The following is a 17,588-nucleotide window of genomic DNA, read 5'->3' as shown; positions in this document are numbered from 1 at the left end:
TATATCAATGTCAATTACAATACAGAATACAAAGTGTGTAGTTCTCACTTTATATTATTTGTGATTAAACCGTATGTTTCAATTCACCTCAGACAAGTACTGTAATCTCTTTATTCTGAAAGTGCAACTTACAAATGTAGATTTTTTTGTTACATAACTGTGCTCAAAAATAAAACAATGTAAAACTTTCGAGCCAATAAGTCCACTCAGTCCTACTTCTTGTTCAGCCAATTGCTAAGACAAACACGTTTGTTTACATTTATGGGCAATAATGCTGCCTACTTCTTATTTGTTTCACCTGAAAGTGAGAACAGGTGTTCGCATGGCACTTTTGCAGCCGGCATTGCAAGGTATTTACGTGCCAGATATGCTAAACATGCCTGTTCTCACTTTCAGGTGACATTGTAAATAAGAAGCGGGCAGCATTCTCTCCCATAGATGTAAACAAACTTGTTTGTCTTAGCAATTGGCTGAACAAGAAAGAGGCCTGAGTGGACTTGTAGGCTCTAAAGTTTTACACTATTTTGTTTTTGAGTGCAGTTATGTCAAAAAAAAATCTACATTTGTGGTTGCACTTTCACCATAAAGAGATTGCACTACAGTATTTCTAGATTAATTGAAAAATACTATTTATGTTTTTTACAGTGCAAATATTTGTAATAAAAAGTTAAGTGAGCACTGTGCACTTTGTATTCTGTTGTAATTGAAGTCAATATATTTGAAAATGTAGAAAAACAGCCAAAAATATTTAAATAAATATTCTACTATTAAAACTGCAATTAATCACGATTTTTTTAAAATCTCATGATTAATTTTTTTAATAGTTTGACAGCCCTAATTTTTTCAAGATTCACTGAGAGATGCAGTATTGTGATTCTTTAGACTGCTTTGGTTTCACAGTGATATCGCTGAACATTTAGCGCTAACGTGAGTTTTAAATTTCAACATGTATACACAATTTGCATCAGTTCTTGGAGAGTGGAAAGGTCAGATGTGCTAAGAACTACAGCTCAGGCTGACTTCTAAGGAAGCCAGGAGTGTTCATCACCTCTGAAAGTTATGCTCTAATACAGTACTTCCCAAACGTTTGAAACCTGAACCCCACTCACCTGCTTTAGAAAAATTAAACCAATCACATCCTGCCTTCAACCCACCATGGGCTGTTAGAGGCCTAGCCATCTTCGTTTATACATTTTTTTTTTTTATTTTTTTGCCCCTTCAGCTAGGCTTTTGGGTTCACCTCCCTACATAGCAGCACTTTGGGAAATGCTACCCTATTTGTTTTCATATTTAAAGTGGTGTATCATGAGATAGAAGTATCTGAAAAAGGTTAATATACATCATCCAAGTATACCGTCATTCTTTTTATGTTTATTTTTCTAATAAAACTCAGACTTAGACAGAACTATAAAATGTTGCATACATTTTATTTAGTGATAGACAACTACAAATATAGACCATCACATATTAAACTGACCACAAAACTGCCAGAGAAGCATTTCCCCCATCCCTCAGAGGCATACAACCTGTGCACATCACATAAGACTGGCACTGGCTTCTTTCCTCTGGGAAGCTTGTATCTGAGCAGCATCCAATACACCAATTTCTCAGCCTCTTGTGTATTTACACAACATAACACATTTAGAGTGACAAGAGAAAACACCCCATACTGCATTTTATTTTGTAGGGAAGTATAACTTTCTAATAGGATCCTGTGATTTCTCCAAGGTACACATTCCATTTAAATGCATGGTAGCCAAAAAAGATGGATATCAGATGTGAACATATTCAGAGATAAGTGCAAACTCCACAGCTGTTTTAAACAGATCACAAAACACTAGAAGCAGTAATGGAAGGGCTCACACACACAATATATGCTAAACATGCAATACACCCCTTCTCAATACTAGAGATGAAATAGGTGGATTTTTCTCCTCCATCCTGCCTCAGTGTGATGGAGCTGAACATTATCACTGACCAAACCTGAACCATAGTATTTTTAGCCAGCACACAGGTATGTTTCCTTATGTTATCAGCATCCCAACTCTCCTCTCCATCACTACCAACCACGACTCCAAAATGTCTGATTTTTTTAAGCCTCTTAGGAGGCATCTAAAATGGTATATGCTTTAAATAAAGGATGCAGTAAGACTTACTTCCCCGCACAACAGCCCCCTCTTTGCTCAATGTTGTTCCTATCCTTTGCCTTCTTTTCCCCCTCACTGAATGAGACCTAAATGTATTTCCCCCAAATTTATTTACTATGCCTGCTTCCATGTCAAATTCCTTCCCTGCCAGATTCACCCTGTTTATCTAGATATAGGGGGCTTAACTAGGAACCAAGTGCGGGGAGAAGTAGTTTGGAGGTAGCTGCGGCCTGGTGCTGGAGAAAGAATAAATTGGGGATTTTTGCATATGAGGATTTACCTGCCTCTCAGTGGCCACATATGCAGTCATCCCACACTCTAAATGTCCCTGGGTAACATCTACCTGGAAATTAGCTAGCTCTTTGAGTAGTAAGTTATATTTTAAACTCAGTCCTCTTCTCTAGTTGAATCAAACTGAGAGTAAATCATTTAATGTGTTTGTTTTGCATGCTAGTCTTTTCCAAATGTAAGGCTGCAGGTGTATTCAGGAATACTTTGCATGGATATACTTTACAAATTAATCCTCACAAATCCAGTAAGGTAGGAATGTATTACCCCCATTTTATAGATGGGAAACAGAGGCACAGAACGGTTAAGTGACGTACCCATAGTTATACAGTGAATCTGTGGCAGAGCCAGGCCTACTGCTTAGGAGTTCCTGCCTTGCAGTCCCATGCTCACTCCACTCGACCATACTGCCTCACTGCACTAGTGAAGCCAATCTTCAGAAAGACACCTGCCATCACTATCATGGCAGTAGCTTTCTCTAAAATTCAGTGTCATCTTAAACCAAAACAGCTTTCATTCTTTTAAGTCGCAATGGTTTTCTTAATTTTTTGTAAAACATCTAAATATCTTATCACTATGGGTAAACTCTAAATTGCATATTTTGATGCAGAGAAGAATTAGAATATATACATTTCTTAACAAGATTAAAACTTTTCTTCCCTCATCTAGATTATTGCCACCATTGTGGAATATTGAATCAGTTTAACACTTAAAATTTACTTTTTGTCATCACCTGCATTTAATTCTTGCGTGTCATTCAATATGGGCATGAAACCAGATTGGTCAGTTTAGATTCTTGGTTCTCATGCTATATCACATCGATGTGTTCAGGTTTTACGACTACATAGGGTAAATGTTTAAATCCACAAAAGTATAAATTGTGTTGGAACAGAATCATGAATATACATACACAAATACACTTTTAATCATATTAGGATTTGTAGTATGTAAGAAATAAAACCTAAATTTCACACCTAAAATATTGTCCCTTTAAAGCTTGGGAAACTCTAGTCTCAAAAAACGAACACCTCAACCCTTTAGGAATTGAAATACCTGGGACTCAGCAGTTTGATTGTCAGGCCACGACCAACTAAATGGGGGGCTGGCCGGGAAGTCGATGCAGTACAATGCATTTTAATGACTAGAATACTTCATTAGCAGCACACCTAATACAAGTAAGTCAGATTAGTATTGTCAGACAGTCCAGCCACACTAGATATCAGGTGAATTGGTACTTGATAAACTTACCATTGTGTGGGCCTCTGTTAACTTCAAGCCATTTCCCTGCTCTGTGTTAACGGCTCCCGAACAAGGTGATATCTTAATAATGTGTCGGAAATTGTAATGCTTTGCATATTGCTAGCTTTTTAAAAGCTATTCACGAGGGAAGAATAAATATCCTCCAATAAAACGTCTGGGATTAAAATTCAGAGAAATTACCCAACTTGTATATTATCTTACACCAAGGGGAGCCAAGCAAAATTTCTAATGTACAACAGAAGGTCAATCATCATATACATCATAGGGAACAAAACCTTTTATTGTAGACAAATTCTACATACAATTAATAAAAGCTGCTCAGGTTTGTGAATTACACTAGCTTCTCGGTACCAAGAGCCAAAATTCTTGATCCAGGGTGCTAGTGGTTGCGGGTGTAGGCAATATAGCTGCCAAATGCTCAAAACAGAACAAAAACTGCTATTCATGGGAGGAGTTTATTCTCCAAGGCAATTCTCACCTAATGGCAGTCTACCATTAATTCCAGACAGGGGTTTGAAATAATAATTAAAAAAAAAGGACAATATACACATTAGTGAAACCTGTCTGAAATGAGCTTTTTGCCCCCTTAAGGCTACAGAAAAATTAGCCAAACAAATGATCTTTAGCCCATAAATAGTGAAACTACGCCAGTAGTAATGGTCAAGTGATCATATGATCTCCAGAAGAGGGCCCATTTCAAGTCCACAAAAAGTCACATTTATTTACATTCCATGCATGTGCTTTCTGATGAGGCTGTAGGCTCAGGATCCAACTTCTCTGGGAATTCTAGCTTCTCACAAACAGTCTCCTTTACAGGTAAATACTGAGAGATCTCATTAGGCTCCGTGAACAGGGAGGGTGGAACATGCTAAGGAGCAAATATTTTAGTTAGAAATAAATCAACAGACAAACGAATATTTTCAAAGCAAAGTTTAAAGGGACCCAACTTAAACTCCCACCTGTATGAAATATTCACTGACTACAGTTAAAACACGCAATATCAGCCAGCTATATTCATTCAATGTACTTTATACATTTAACTGAATGTTGTGTACACTCTGTTTTCCTGCTCTGTGAGAGTCTTTTAGAACAAAAACATTTAATAGAAAAATATAACTGTAAGACCACAAAAACTGGCAGGGACACTCAAGGGCAAGTGTGGGGTACTCAAAACTACATTTCACTTTTTTTTTTTTAACTGATTGTATTTTTAAATTGAATTTCTGCTCCAAAAAGTGGCTGAAAATGGTATTGTGGAGTCCCATGTTTAATGTCTCCCAATGACTCCAACATCTTCAATGGAGTAGCTCAGGTGTAACTGACTAGCACATCAACTATTCTGTTAATAATGTCAGTGCACTTCCTCTTCGTTCTGAAGAGCCCAATACAGTTACCAGTAAAAGTTTTAGACACTGAAGTCAGCAGACAGAATTCTGAATACACACAGGGAACCAACCTGTTCAGTAAATGGAACCACCAAAAAACCTGCATTTTCAGAGCAAAAATGCTCTAATTCTAAGTGTTTAGAAATATTTCATTCAAGCATCTTAAATTAAAACCAGATAATTCAATGAAAGAGGCATTTCACAAACTCTCTTCTCTATAGGTGCTTCCAGAGACTACACTGCCACATTACTTACAAGAAGTCTGAAGGGGAGTTATTCTGAGAACACTAACTTCAAGCCTTATATTACTCAAAAGTTGCTGGAATGCAGCCCATACTGCAGCCTGTTCAGGCTTTTATCAAAGCACAGTGCTGTTGGATTTTGAAACTGGCTCTTAATGTAATGTGCTGGATTTCATACTACTCTGAATGATTTTTAGATCCGATGTTCCCAATTTACAAGTCCAAAGCTGACTTTTATCTAACAGGTAGCTCTGCAAACTCAACTAGGAAAATCCATTTGTGCTCTGTCCCTTTATCATGACCAGCAATAAAGATTCTGTAGCTTAGATGATCATTTTGAAGTATGTGGCAGAACAGCATCCAGTTCACTCTGCTAGCTATGTGGACTCTACAACACAAACTTAGATTCTGTCATTAAACAGATTTAATTCAGATATGCAGGGATCATATACTGTATGCTGAATAAGAAAGGGTCATTCTTATAGCATAATCCCTTACTTCTAAGGATCTCCAATGTTTTACAAACAAAGCCCCAGAAATCCCCCCCAAAATTAGTGCAGCATTAGCCTCATTTTACAGATGGGGAAAATGAGGCAGAGAAACATTAAGTGATTTGTCCTAGGTCACACAATGAGTCAATGGTGGAGTCAAGAAAAGAACTCAGTAGTCCCAACTCTTAGTTCCTAGCTCTAACAACTAGATCTTGCAGTTCTCTCTAAGCGCTTATACTATTGTACAAATGCACTTTAGTAGCATAAGACCACAGGCCTTTCAGTTTTAAAGGCCAATTATAGCATTCGCATCAGCCAGTCTGCATCAGTCTGTGTTAGTAAATAGACCTCAAATATTGCTAGCAGTGTAGGCAACCACTAGTCTGCGGAATTAATTGCCACAGGAGATCATGGGGTCTTAAACTGTGGATGAATAATTCTATTATTTATAATAATGCTAATATTTATAACTATTCAAACAAAGATGAATAGTAATCTAGTACCATGTGTCACTTTACGGGCAGATTATCTACAAGGGCCAAGAATCAATCTTCCTCCAAATAGCACTGCAAAATGGTCAGGAGGTGTTTTGTCTCTCTTGAGGTACAAGGCTAAAACAAGCAGAGCTCTGACCTGATATGGCACTTTCTACACCAGTCATAAGACACTGAAGCTAGTATACGTGGAAAACATGTTTAAAATGCATTACCGTTAAGCTTGAAATTTTGCTTTCTTTAGATGTGTATTCCCGTAACATGTAGGGCTTGTCAGCCTAATAAGAGAAAACAGTCAAAACAGTTACAAAAATATATTCTCTAGTATTCTGTGAACTGAACATTGTAAATAAACTGAATTTGAATACATCTGGATTTTGTTGGCTAAAGATTTTTCAGTGTAGAGACTAGAATTTAAGTTTACTGTGGGAAAAAAAAATGAAGTTTAGCAATTTCAATCTAGCTCCCAGCAGTCATTTTTCTGCAAAACAAGAACTATAATTTAATATATTTGTTAATCTTTGCTCAGGTGAAGCCCAATTATTGGCATCATCAATGGCATTGAAGGGAGGAACAAACAATACATCCCAGAAGTGCCCTGATCTCATTTCATGGGATGCTTGGGCTCAAGTGCAATCTTAGGAGTTTCTTGCACCTTGGTCTGGCAACAGCATCACAAAAATTCCCCCGAGAAGAGTGCAGTCTGTGGCGCTCTCCAGAAGTCAGCCATAGAGCAACAAGGCAACAACAAAGAGGTATCCATCCTACCAGGATATTTTTCAATAACAGAGACAGGGAAGAAGCAGCAGAATATGGCAGCCCACCTTTAAATACTGAGGAAGGTGTCAAATTTAGATGCCACAGGCACCTCACCATCACAAGTTCTCTTCTCCTCCAAATGCATGGTTACAGGCCTGGGGAGCTGTATGACTTGAGAAGCAGAAAATTCAGACTCCAAGGGAGTTTCTCAATTTGTACCTACAGTACAGTGGATTTTGACTTCCACAGAAGGCTGTCTTTTATTCCAGAATGATCTACCTGTCATGGAGCCAGACACTATGTGCATGTGACTCAAATGGCTGCATAAAATAATGCTGAATTATGTCCTGTACTGAGCAATACACATATAGCCAGTACCCTCTGCAGCAACAGCGAGACGGTCCCGGTAGTCATATAGCTTTCTACCTGGTTTAACAGAGTAGTAAAGGAAGGAGACCTCTAAAGTACATACTATCCAAGCATCTCTAAGTGCTTTACAGACAGCTTCATAATAAATAAAGCTTAATAAAGCTTCAATATCACCTATTTGGTAAGTTATCCACATTTTAAAGATGGGAAACTAAAGCAGAGGAAATTATGTAATTATGTAAAATACATAAACGAATGAGATGTGTAAATGCTGCTGGGAGCCACAACAAGCCAACAGGAGATGTCTGGAGGTTGGGAGCAATTAGCATAGAGAACAAGATCATAGTGTTCACTTTGTATGTTCCACTTCTTTCCCTTACCCTTTGTCTCTCTTGTCTGTTTAAACTATAAGCTCTTCAGGTCAAGGACTGTCTACTACTCTGTGTTGGTACAGTGCCTAGCACAATGGGGCTCCATTCTTAGTGGGTCCTTGGGCATTACCGTAATAAATATGCATAAAATAATAAATTCAAAGTTCAGTCCAGTTAGCCTCTACTCTCCCTAACCCAACATCAGCATTGCTGTGACTTCTGCAATTCCTCTGACAGAAAGTAACACTAGAGAGTCAAGGTAGGTGAGGTGATATCTTTCATTGTACCAACTTCTGTTGGGGAGAGTGACAAGCTTTTAAACTCACACAGAGCTCTTCTGCAGGTCTGGGAAACTTACTCATTTTAGCTGTGACACTGAATTAGTTTCCCAGTTCTGTAAGCTCAAAAGCTTGTCTCTCTCACCAATACAAGTTGGTTCAATAAAAGATATTACCTCACCCACTTCGTCTCTCTAATATCCTGGGACGGACACGGCTACACCACCACTGCATACAATGACAGTACCACTGTATGGGCCATATTCTGCCAAGTGGAACATGAAACAGACATCAAGGATATAAGTGTTTACCTCATGGTAAAGTCTTGTATCATTCATCCTGATAAGTACACCATCAACGCGCAAGAAAAACCTCAACAACACAAAGAAGCTGGAAGGCATTACTCTCTGCAAAAAAACAAGATGTTTCATTTGACACATTATGACATTTTACTGTAAAATATGCAGCCATTTAGCCAGATGTTCAGAACCACTAGTGCTAGTAGCGCTTGGACTGTTCCAAGCCACAGTCTTGTGAAGAATATAAGCTCCACTGGACTGAATGGGAGGCAGTGAGCTTTAAATGGTGCAGTCAAGGTCTGTGCCTAATGATCTGTTATAGCTGCCTCAAAAGATTGAGAAAATATCAATGTACATAATTAACATGATTCAACAAATTATTACATAACATTTATAATGATCCTGCCCTGCCTATTGCCGTGACAGGGGAAAAGATTGTTCCTTGTAACCTCTGATACCAATATCCTTTTCTTCTACAAGATTATGCTTTTAGGAAGAAAAACAAAAAACTTACATTTTACATATATTTGCCAGTTGGGGCATTAAATGTCTCCCAAACAGACATAACTCCTCAATATTATGATCCAGGCCATCACATAAGACAGGCCTCACCCCCCAACGGTAATTCGACACTGTAGTTGTGAACCAGCAGGAGTAAAGACACGCACTAGCTTGGTTTACATCAGCATGCTAAAAATAGCAGTGTGGCCACAGTGGCATGGACAGCAGTTTGAGCTAGCCACACAGGTACAGTCACACCCAGTCCTCTGGGTATGTACTCTAGTGGCTAGCCCAAGCCACCGCCCATGCTGCCATGGCCATACTGTTATTTTTAGTGTGCAAGTGTGTGTCTCTCTACCCAGGCTGGGAAGCACACCTCTCGAACCCAAGCAGTGGGGATAGATCCCATCCTATTCATTTAAGGATTTTGTAACAAAAGAATGAACACTAGGACGTTGATGGTAATTGATACACACTTCTACAGCATTCACAAAGTGCTTTACAAATTTCAGCAAATTAATCCTCAACTCCCCTTGTGAAGCAGGTGAGAAACGGCAGAAGCAAGCTGTTATTATAGAGGGACAGAGTCAAGGTAAATCCCCTTTAGAAATGTTCCTTACCTGAGACACTAAAACCACCTTGATTATTTACACTGAAGGAATTTTTAAATTTTAGTTTATTGTACTGTTCCCACTTTGAATCCAAACAGCTTGTGAAAGTTTGGGGACCTGTGGGTTGTTCCCATTGGGAGAAAACACTCATGATGGAGTCTGGTATTTTTGTTTATTTACAAAGAATGTACAAAGTCCTCTTTCTTCAAATGCAGGAGGAACAAAACAAAAAACCCAGAAAAACTAAAAAGGAGATTGCTTCTTTGCTCACAAAACCAAACTTTCAGCCAGTACGCTGACCCAAAACCTCTCCTCTCAGCATGTTGCAGGCTGTGTCTGCTTAGCATTCTCTCTCTGCTTCAGCTTCTGTGCACGTCTCTCGCCCTCTCCCCACACCCACAGAACACTTCTCCCTTACTCAAAAACAGTACTCAGTTAAAAAAAAAATTAAAAAAAAACCCAAAAACCCTCCACCAAAGTCTTTCGAACTCCTGAGTGACCTTGAGTGTGCCTTTGTCTTGGAGGCCACAATTGTCTTACATTTAACCTGAAAGAAGGCCTGCTGTTCAACTCATCAATTTAATGGGTCTTAACTAAACCTATAACAGTACATTAGGTCTGCTTTTTACTTTCCTTAACTGCAACTCAAGAGAAGATTTTTTGGGGGAGTGGGGGAATATGTATTTAGGAAGTGATTAAACTCACTATTTTTACACTCAGGCTTGAAACACCATGATCATGAAGCTCATCTTCGAACAGCAGAACTTCTTCAAAAAACATAATCTGTTCCCGGGCTTTCAATTTCTCTGTATCAATGTGATCAGTTGTAGGTACAACCTAGGAAAATTAAGTTCAAGAATAGTTAGCATAATTTGGCAGCGATGTTGTAGCAGTGTCAGTCCCAGTATATTAGCGAGACAAGGTGGGTGAGGTAGTTACTTTTACTGGACCAAATAATTCTACTGGCCCAATTTCTCTTGATGAGAGAGAAGCTTTCAAACTTACACAGAGTCTTCTTCTCACCAACAGAAGTTGGTCTAATAAAAGATATTATCTCACCCACCTTGTCTCTCTAGCATAATTTGGCATAAGATATCTGCAGACTATGTCTTCTGCTGAAAACCCTGTACTCTGCAACTCCCTGGTTTAATACATCTTTAATTCTGTGGTGCTCAGTCAAAAGTCTCTGAGCTTCTTATAGAAAAAAATTGCTAAAAGCTAAAAATTCCAAGAGTAAAGTTTGGGATTTCCCATGAGCTGTCATTTTGCAGATTGGGGCAGGCTAAGCACGGGTTTTGCTAAATTTCACTTGAAAAAAAAGTATCTGCAAACAGTTTTGACTGAATTCTGGATTTCAAACAGTTGGGGAAGTACTGAGAGTATTGTGATGCTGGCCGCCCAGGAGCCAGCTCTTGCCAAGACTGCAGGCATTAGCTAAGAACTGACAAACTCATAGCTGGAGACCAGACCAGCTCATTTATGTGTCAGTGTTGCCCAAAATAGGTATTAAGTCTTATAAGAATGTATTTAGGGTTCAGAGTCTGTAGATTGTTTGCAAGTTTTTGCATGAATTTATTTTATTTGTAATGTCTGCATTCCATGCTATCAGGAAATATGTACGTTTTGCTTTATAACTTTGAAAATGTTTGCTCTAATCTTGTGAACTCAAATGATAAGAGTGCTCCCACCAGCCTGTTCAGAAGAACTATCAAAATCAGATGGGCTATCAGGGAACATCACAATACAAAGGATTAGTGAATGGCTGTATCACATCTTGGAAATGCCATGTGCAAGGAAGCTCATTCAGTGGACTTGCAGGCCAAACTAAGGAAATAAAACAAAGGCCAGGAGTACATTGCAGACCTATATTGGTATAACTTTAGCAATCCAAACCCCTGAGCAATGCAGTAATACAGTCCCAATCCCCCATGTAGACAGCACTATGTCGGCGGGAGAGCTTCTCCCACTGACACAGCTACTATCTCTCAGGAAGTAACTGCCAATGGGCAAAGCTCTCCTGTCGATGCAGTAGCATCTTCACTAAGGCGCTGCAGCTGCGCCACTATAGCACTATACACGAAGACAAGCCCAAAAACACATGAACATTTCCATCTCTTTACTGTTTGAACTCTCACAGGGTCAGAGACACTAAACGGAAGCCAGAGATCCCCACGGGTTACCTCTGGATCTGCCCTGAAAGACATTTTGAATTGACAGATCACAACTCTGTCACTCTTGGCATTTTTATTGCAACTTATTTGTGCGTATGTTTGCTTGCTTTAACCTGTAACTAACTCATTTATTTTAAAACCTTTAGATAGTTTTTACAGGATTGGCTACTTGCATTGTCTTTGGTGTAAGATCTAGGGTACCAACTGATTTGGGGTAAATGACTGGCCTCTTGGGACTGGAAGCAATCTGAATATTTTGTGATTTTTGGTGTAAATGACCATTTATCACTAAGTCCAGCTTGCCTGGATGGCAAGATAGACTGAAAAGTCTAAGGTTACTGTCTATGTTTCCATTGTAAGACTGGTGTAGTGATCCAGGAGTTCATATTTGTCACTGGCTTGGTGAAATCTATTTATAGACCATACCACCATTTCGGGATATGTGTCCTGTTTTTGTCAGTCTGCCCTGAGGTTGGCACTCACAATCGTGAGCCAGACCAGACAGTGTGACATGTATTAATAGATATTTCTGAATAGTATTTTGGTTATAAATACTGTAAGCTTCTATATTTTATATGGAACACCAAGAATTTTTATAGACAGACAATAAAAAAATGCTTCTTCCCCTTACCCAAGTTTTCTGTGCAGTTATCTTTCTCACTTCCCAGGTCCTCTCATTCTGTACACACACGCAAAGCTACCACTTTTATCCTCTCTGAAAAGGTACCAGGCCAAGGGCCATTTGGCCAACATGAGAAGTTTTATATTTATATAGCACAATTCATTCCAAAGGGACCCAAGAGTTTAGGGTTTTTTAAATAACTATAGTAAGGCTAGGGGATTAACTAGAATCATCTGCCTAGTAGAGGTAGGGGATTGAGGGGTTTGGGTTTTTTTGCTTGTTAATATCAAGCAGATGCACTGGATATTTCAGAGCTACTTTAAAACAGTTACTTACGATCGGGGAGAGGTTGTCACAAATGAGGTATGAACACAGTTATTACTGTATGTAAACACAGCACCACTGATTAACAGCCAAATCTGGGGTACAACGTCACAGCCAGCTGGCACACTGCATGCTTAGAGTACTACAGAATTACAGGAGAACTTCAGTCCTCACATATCTGGGGAGTTCAGGACTTCAGTTGTAACCCAATAAACATTAAGAACCCCCCCCCACACACACACAAGCATATATTCCAAATACAAGGGACTTTGGGGGCATTTTTATATATAATTCAGATTTAAAAAAACCCAAACACTAAATTATTCAAAGTGAACTGTGATTTGCTTAAAAAAAAAAAAAATACTGAAGACTCCATAAACCCCAATTATACTTTGAAGGCAGATCTCTTCAAAACTATGCAACCTTATTTTAGAAGGCATGCTTTGTTTTTCAATAAGTCAAAACACAATGCGATGCAATGAGCACTTAACGAGGAGAAAAGACTCACTTTTAACTTTACAGTTTCTCCTAATAATGTTCCTTTGTAGTCTGTCGTATAGGTCCAATCATATGGTTTAACTACTTCTTTTGTGTGTTCAGCCTCAGTCCTCAATAAAGGAAGAGAAAACACACTTTGTAATAATCATTTAACATTACAATACCACATACAAGAGACACATACCCTGGTCCCAACACTGATGTCCTTAAACAGTCAAAACTTCCTGGAAATAGCGATTTTGCCTGTGCAAAGACACTAGTGTCAGGCCACATCTATACACTACTGTTTCTTATTGACAATATCCATATTTATCCAGGTTTCAGAACAACAGCCGTGTTAGTCTGTATTCGCAAAAAGAAAAGGAGTACTTGTGGCACCTTAGAGACTAACCAATTTATTTGAGCATGAGCTTTCGTGAGCTACAGCTCACTTCATTGGATGCATACCGTGGAAACTGCAGCAGACTTTATATACACACAGAGATCATGAAACAATACCTCCTCCCACCCCACTGTCCTGCTGGTAATAGCTTATCTAAAGTGATCATCAAGTTGGGCCATTTCCAGCACAAATCCAGGTTCTCTCACCCTCAACGCCCCCCACACACAAACTCACTCTCCTGCTATGGCCCAACTTGATGATCACTTTAGATAAGCTATTACCAGCAGGACAGTGGGGTGGGAGGAGGTATTGTTTCATGATCTCTGTGTGTATATAAAGTCTGCTGCAGTTTCCACGGTATGCATCCAATGAAGTGAGCTGTAGCTCACGAAAGCTCATGCTCAAATAAATTGGTTAGTCTCTAAGGTGCCACAAGTACTCCTTTTCATATTTATCCAGCGATTTTGAAGACCATTCTAAGCATCAACTCCCATAGCGTAAGTGCTTCGTTCATATGATTTTAGTCAGAAATCTTTAGTTTAACGTTGTCAAGTATTGTACAATTTAAGTTTGCCTGTTCAACCCAAGGATTCTGCTGGCAGAATGTATCTTAGGCATTTGTACAGTTCTGATTCTTCTGTGCCTCGCTTCATATACTGCGAGCATCACTGCTAACCACCTGATAAATACACAGTAGAATTGTGTATCAAGACTAAATGCACAACAAAAAGGAACCTCCAGTAGCAACATTTTGTACTTGCGTAGCACCTTTCACTTTAAGATGTCAAAGGGCATGATCTTGCAACATTAAAGTCACAACAGGAATTTTTCCAGTGACTTAAATGGATGCAGAATCAAACCCAAGTCCTTGACAAGTGTTAAATAAACCACAATACTCCTGAGAAGCAGGCAAGTACAACTATCCCAGTTTTACAGATGTGGAGACTGAAGCACAGAAAGTTTAAGTGACTTTCAAGACCACTCAATAAGTGGCAGAGCCTTGGCTACCAGTCTCCTGCATTAGCCACCATATCACACTCCATCCCCCATCACATTAGTGCTTACCCTGTTACTGTGGTAATACCGCAGTGCTCACCTGCTCTCTTGCCATTCCTCTGCACAGGCCACTTTAATCATACCTTGATAGTTATTTACACATTTTAAAGCATCTGTTGCATTGAACTCAATTCCAAAGCCATAATCATGCTGAATTCTTAGGATGTTGTCTCCAAACATCATTTCTGGGAGGGAAGGCATGTGCAATTCATCAGCTAATCTGCACGCGGACAAAGAGGTTAAATCAATAGGGTTGCAATCTACATTTGCAGGACTTTGTAACTGTGCCCACAAGCATAGTTTAATTTGAGTGATCATTGTTCCTTCACACTACAAAATATTCCAGTAGTCTCCTCTCTTCCTCAACACTGTCGGAAGTTCTCTTAAACATGGAGAAGTTCACAAGTAGACAGCTGTGGTTGGTCTACACTAGAAAATTAGATCGAACTAATTAGATCATCACCCCTGAGCAACGTATTTAAGCTGATCTAAGCCCCTATGTAGACAATGCTAGATAAACGGAAGAATTCTTCCATCGACATCACTACCACCTCTCAGTTTTGCTACAGTGGCTGGAGAACCCCTCCTGTCACCTTAGTAAGCATCTACACTGAAGCACTCAGCTGTGCCACTGAAGCATTTTAAGTGTAGACATAGCCTTAGTACTACTTACCACACAGTATTACTTTAGAGCAAGATAACGATGCACGGGGAACCTGCATTTTTATTAGTAGTTTTACTGTGGCAACACCTAGGAGGGACAGACATGGACCAGGACCTACTGAGCTAGGCACTGTACAAGTGTAGTATTACTCTTTTGAACTACCAAGACAACAACTCACCAGAGTTGAGATATTTGCTTCAGAAGCACTTAAAGGCTACATGGGCAGTCTGCCCATTTAAAAAACTAGCTTCAGTTGAAGAAACATATGGCAAACAGAATGGCTCAGAGGATCAGTACAGTGAGATGCAACCTTTCATCTTTAGGTTAGCAGTTCTAAACCTACTCTGATTGGTAACTGATGGAAGTATTCATTATCTAGCAGGTGTTCAGTTATCTGTGAGGAGTTAATATCTCAATTAGAGAAAAATAAGCATCTACATTGCAAACAATTGGCACTCTTTTGGGATAGTTTCAGGAGACATGCGAAAGACTGTGTGGGCAATGCAGGCTACAGTTAGATTCTCTCCCCTACAAGTGGCCCATGCAGGTCAGGCTTGAGGAACATTGGTAGGGCTTACTGCAGGAAAGCTGACAAGCTACTACTATCTCTGGAGAATCTGCTCTGCAGACAAAAGGATTAAAAAGATAAGAATCCATCTCTCTTTCTCTTCTGTAATTGTGATCACTGTGCAGAGCTATGAGGTGAAAAATGCACTAAAAGTTATTTTAGTCACTAAAGCAAGCAGCTATAACTTAAGACACATCAGGACCAGATAGAATGAGCAAGGTGCCATTTTTGCAGTCACTTTTCAGACTAGAAGTGCATTGCATTTGTACAGTACACAGCACAATGGGGTCCAGCTTTATGACGAGGGCTCCTAGGTACTATGAAAAATAGTGTCCAAACCTTATGATTTCATCTGCCTGTATTTATTATACACTTTGCTACAAAATGCAATTAAATAGTCTATTCAGGACTTCACATACAAAAAACATTTTTCAACATGAGACAGCCTTATATAAAAGAGCTTTTTAAGAAATAAGTTTATAACAAGCAAATGAATCACACAAAAATAAATGCAACACAAGCTGAAAGTCACAGATTGGCAAGAGACTGAGAAGAGCTGAAGTAAGTCTGACAGATTTAATTTACCATAGGATTTGAGATCCAGAGATATCAAACTGTGAAAGGTGGTTACTGCTAAACAAGCTCAGACTTTACTTTTAGTATCTGAAATATTTATATTTACTTTAATGTCCAAGTTTCAAACAAACTTTAGTCAGGTCTGAAGGAAGCAGTTTCCCCCACTGCTTTATAGAAACAGAAATTGTTGCCACGTGTGAAAGGGCAAGTGGTCCATTTGTAAGAAAACCTGAGTTGATCAGTCCACAACAAGAGTCCTGAATACCTTAGGAAGAGGAAAGCAAAACCATCCCTGCCTCTCAAACCAAAAGATGATCCACAGTATCACACAAAGGACGCAAAAGAAACTCTTGACCCCAGCTGATGGCCCTTTGGGACTTACATTTATTGGGGTTCTTTTTTCATAGTAGTTCTTTCTGCAGTGGCTCTTTAGGAGATTTCCTTAGCAGAAACTCAGCTCTTGCTCAATAACGATATACCTACACTGCATTGTAAACCCAGGTCTGCGGGGCCCATACTTGGAGACTCAGGCTCTGTCTACATCAGCACTTTTGTCAGTCAGTGGTGTGAAGAAAAAAAAAAACACCCCACACCTACGACCAACGTAAGTTTCACAGACAAAAGTGCCAGTGCGGACCGCTCTAGGCGGGAGCGCCTCTCAGGACGACAAACATAGTTACCGCCACTCACTGGGGGTGGTATAATTATGTCAACAGGAGAACTCCCTCCGTGTGGGTGGACAGCGGGGGGGGTCAGGCTGAAACCCCAGCCTGCGCCCAGGTTTACAACGCAGACCCGTCAGAGGCGCCCTCCCGCGCTCGCTGAGCGGGCACAGGCAGCCCCCGCCCACCACCCAGGGAGGGCCCGATCGGTCAAACCCGAGCCGGGTCTGTGACCCACCCACCCACCCATCAGGCCTGGAAACGGCGTCAGCGGCCACGACCCCCCCGGCCCCGCGGGCCCCGCCCCCACCTCTCGGCCTGGGCCGATTTCATGATGTGGGTCCGGGCGGCGTTGAGTCTCCAGGGCCCGAAAGTGAAGTCGCGGCTGGTGCTTTGGAACACGGGGTACATGGCGGGGCCGGCGGGAGGGGACGGGGAGGGGACGCGGCGGGGACAGGGAGAGGAGAAAGAGACGGTTGCCGGTCTCCCCGCAGCACCAGCGCCGCCGGAACCGGAATCCACTCCCCGCCCCCCTGCACTTCCGCTTCCGGGGTCACTTACCTGGGCGCG

General features: G+C 40.3%; 1 protein-coding gene across 3 annotated transcripts; it reads right to left on the bottom strand.

The window, feature by feature from the left end:
- Window positions 1-1,406: 1,406 nt before the first annotated feature.
- Window positions 1,407-17,567, bottom strand: TIPRL (TOR signaling pathway regulator). 3 transcript variants are annotated; one of them, XM_073307963.2, is made up of 8 exons: window positions 17,329-17,382; window positions 16,463-16,621; window positions 14,589-14,768; window positions 13,121-13,220; window positions 10,201-10,332; window positions 8,396-8,491; window positions 6,523-6,585; window positions 1,407-4,563 (listed from the first exon to the last, which is right to left on the bottom strand). In XM_073307963.2, exons 3-8 carry the CDS (start codon window positions 14,747-14,749, stop codon window positions 4,414-4,416), a joined length of 702 nt encoding a protein of 233 aa, XP_073164064.1. In that variant the 5' UTR covers window positions 14,750-14,768; window positions 16,463-16,621; window positions 17,329-17,382; the 3' UTR covers window positions 1,407-4,413. The 3 variants fall into 3 exon arrangements, with proteins under 3 accessions (XP_073164064.1, XP_073164045.1, XP_073164054.1); XM_073307944.2 differs by lacking the exon at window positions 16,463-16,621 and having other exon boundaries at window positions 17,329-17,567; XM_073307953.2 differs by lacking the exons at window positions 16,463-16,621; window positions 17,329-17,382 and adding an exon at window positions 16,739-17,201.
- Window positions 17,568-17,588: the final 21 nt, after the last annotated feature.

Source organism: Lepidochelys kempii, chromosome 1, assembly GCF_965140285.1.
Source record: "Lepidochelys kempii isolate rLepKem1 chromosome 1, rLepKem1.hap1, whole genome shotgun sequence".
NCBI classification, from domain to species: domain Eukaryota; kingdom Metazoa; phylum Chordata; order Testudines; family Cheloniidae; genus Lepidochelys; species Lepidochelys kempii.
Note: the sequence above shows the minus strand (reverse complement) of the source record. Positions and strands in the feature narration are given on the sequence as shown.